This window comes from Triticum dicoccoides, chromosome 2A (genome assembly GCF_002162155.2).
Source record: "Triticum dicoccoides isolate Atlit2015 ecotype Zavitan chromosome 2A, WEW_v2.0, whole genome shotgun sequence".
NCBI classification, from domain to species: Eukaryota; Viridiplantae; Streptophyta; class Magnoliopsida; order Poales; family Poaceae; genus Triticum; species Triticum dicoccoides.
Window position 1 is genome coordinate 778,531,446 of NC_041382.1, and position 1,916 is coordinate 778,533,361.

The window sequence follows — 1,916 nt, forward strand, 5'->3', positions numbered from 1 at the left end:
CTCTTTCCTTCTCTCCTACTCCGGAAAGGAAAGGGGAATCCTACTAGGACTTGGGAGTCCTAGTAGGACTCCCCACACTTGGCGCGCCTCCTCTAGGGCCGGCCTCTCCCTCCCTCCTTTATATATGGGGGCAGGGCGGCACCTCTAGACACACAAGTTGATCTGTTGATCTCTCCCAGCCGTGTGCGGTGCCCCCTCCACCATAATCCACCTCAATCATATCGTAGCGGTGCTTAGGCGAAGCCCTGCGTCGGTAGCATCATCATCACCGTCATCACACCGTCGTGCTGATGGAACTCTCCCTCAAAGCTGAACGTGTGCTGAACTCGGAGGTGCCGTGCATTCGGTACTTGGATCGGTCGGATCGTGAAGACGTACAACTACATCAACCACGTTGTGCTAACTCTTCCGCTTTCGGTCTACGAGGGTACGTGGACAACACTCTCCTCACTCGTTGCTATGCATCACCATGATCCTGTGTGTGCGTAGGAAAATTTTGAAATTACTACGTTCTCCAACAATAATGCCTATCTTCTTTATCTTAGGCCAATTCATTTAAGTTTCGACCATTTTATGGAGAAGATATTACTCAAAACCTGTTAGTGGGTGCACTAGTTACTACCTTTCCTATGAAATACAACCATCTAAAAAGCATGTATTTAAACCTTTCTAAATTTAAGTAGGTCAAAGCCTTCGGATATGGATCCAATTGATTAACTTTTGAATAAAGTTTGCCCCCGTATAAAAGGTTGTCATAAATGCCATTGAAATGCCTACTTGGATAAGCATCCAATTAAATTTTGCCTCTTATAACAATGTCTATTTAAGCACCGCTACCTCAATTGTTTTGGATCCACTCACATCACCAATTCACCAAAGTCCCACATAACTATCTCAAGATCAAGAACCCCACTAGACAATCCAATAGCCATGAGGACATCTAGCTTCCTCCTCATCATCGTTGTTGCGTTCCTCTATGCCATCGGCTCACCCGCCATAGGCTGTGGGGAACGGATGGGCAACCAATTGCGGAACACGGCAATAGAGAATGGATGGGAACCAATCGGAAACATCAACAACCAACACATCCAAGAGCTCGGCCATTGGGCGGTGTTGGAGTTCGGCAAGCATGTGAACTGCGTGCTCAAGTTCAACAAGGTGGTAAGTGGCAGGCAACAACTTGTTTCTGGAATGAACTACGAACTCATCATCGAGGCATCAGACATTGGCGGGAAAGAAGACAAGTACAAGGCAGAGGTGTACGAGCAGACGTGGACTCACAAACGCCAGCTCCTCTCATTCGCCAAGGTGAAATAGGCGAGTGGCAATAACTTCGGTAGTAATAATTGTGATGTACCAGATTTGTGAGCTGGGTTTATTTATCGACGAATAATTTATCGTCTTGCATTGCCATGCGTGGAACATATCAAATAGCATACATCTACAACTTGACAATGATAAGAGCAGAAAATGGAAAAACTAAATATAACTTGCAATTGAGAAATCTATAACTGTAATATAATGCAATACCAAAAGAGGCATGAAACAAAAATGAGGTTTTAGCACTAGATCGATCACTCCACTATAACCCGTGGGATAGTTTCCGCAAGACGATTCAACTTTTCTAAAGAAAAACACTACTCTCTGACATGGAAATGAAGTAAAAAGAATACATTTATCAATCTATATATAGATGTACTATACGTTAACTCTGCTTGAATATATCTCCAATATCCAACAACTCATGGTACTGGTGAAATTTCGAAGGTGATGATGCAGAGTGGAGCTCATGTGACGGCGACAACAAGGAGTAATTAGATGTTACCAATTAGTGTTGAGGCTTGGGGTTAGAGGTTTGCGTGTTAGGCTGGGTGATACTAGGGTAGGGTGCTTTAGAGGGATGGTTTTCTCCCGTG

At 44.3% G+C, this 1,916-nt stretch overlaps 1 protein-coding gene across 1 annotated transcript; it reads left to right on the forward strand.

Moving 5' to 3' along the window:
* Positions 1–867: 867 nt before the first annotated feature.
* On the forward strand, positions 868–1,424 carry LOC119352486 (cysteine proteinase inhibitor 8-like). The gene has a single exon (XM_037619105.1). The coding sequence runs from the start codon at positions 931–933 to the stop codon at positions 1,315–1,317; it is 387 nt and encodes a 128-aa protein (XP_037475002.1). The 5' UTR covers positions 868–930; the 3' UTR covers positions 1,318–1,424.
* The last annotated feature ends 492 nt before the right edge of the window (positions 1,425–1,916 follow it).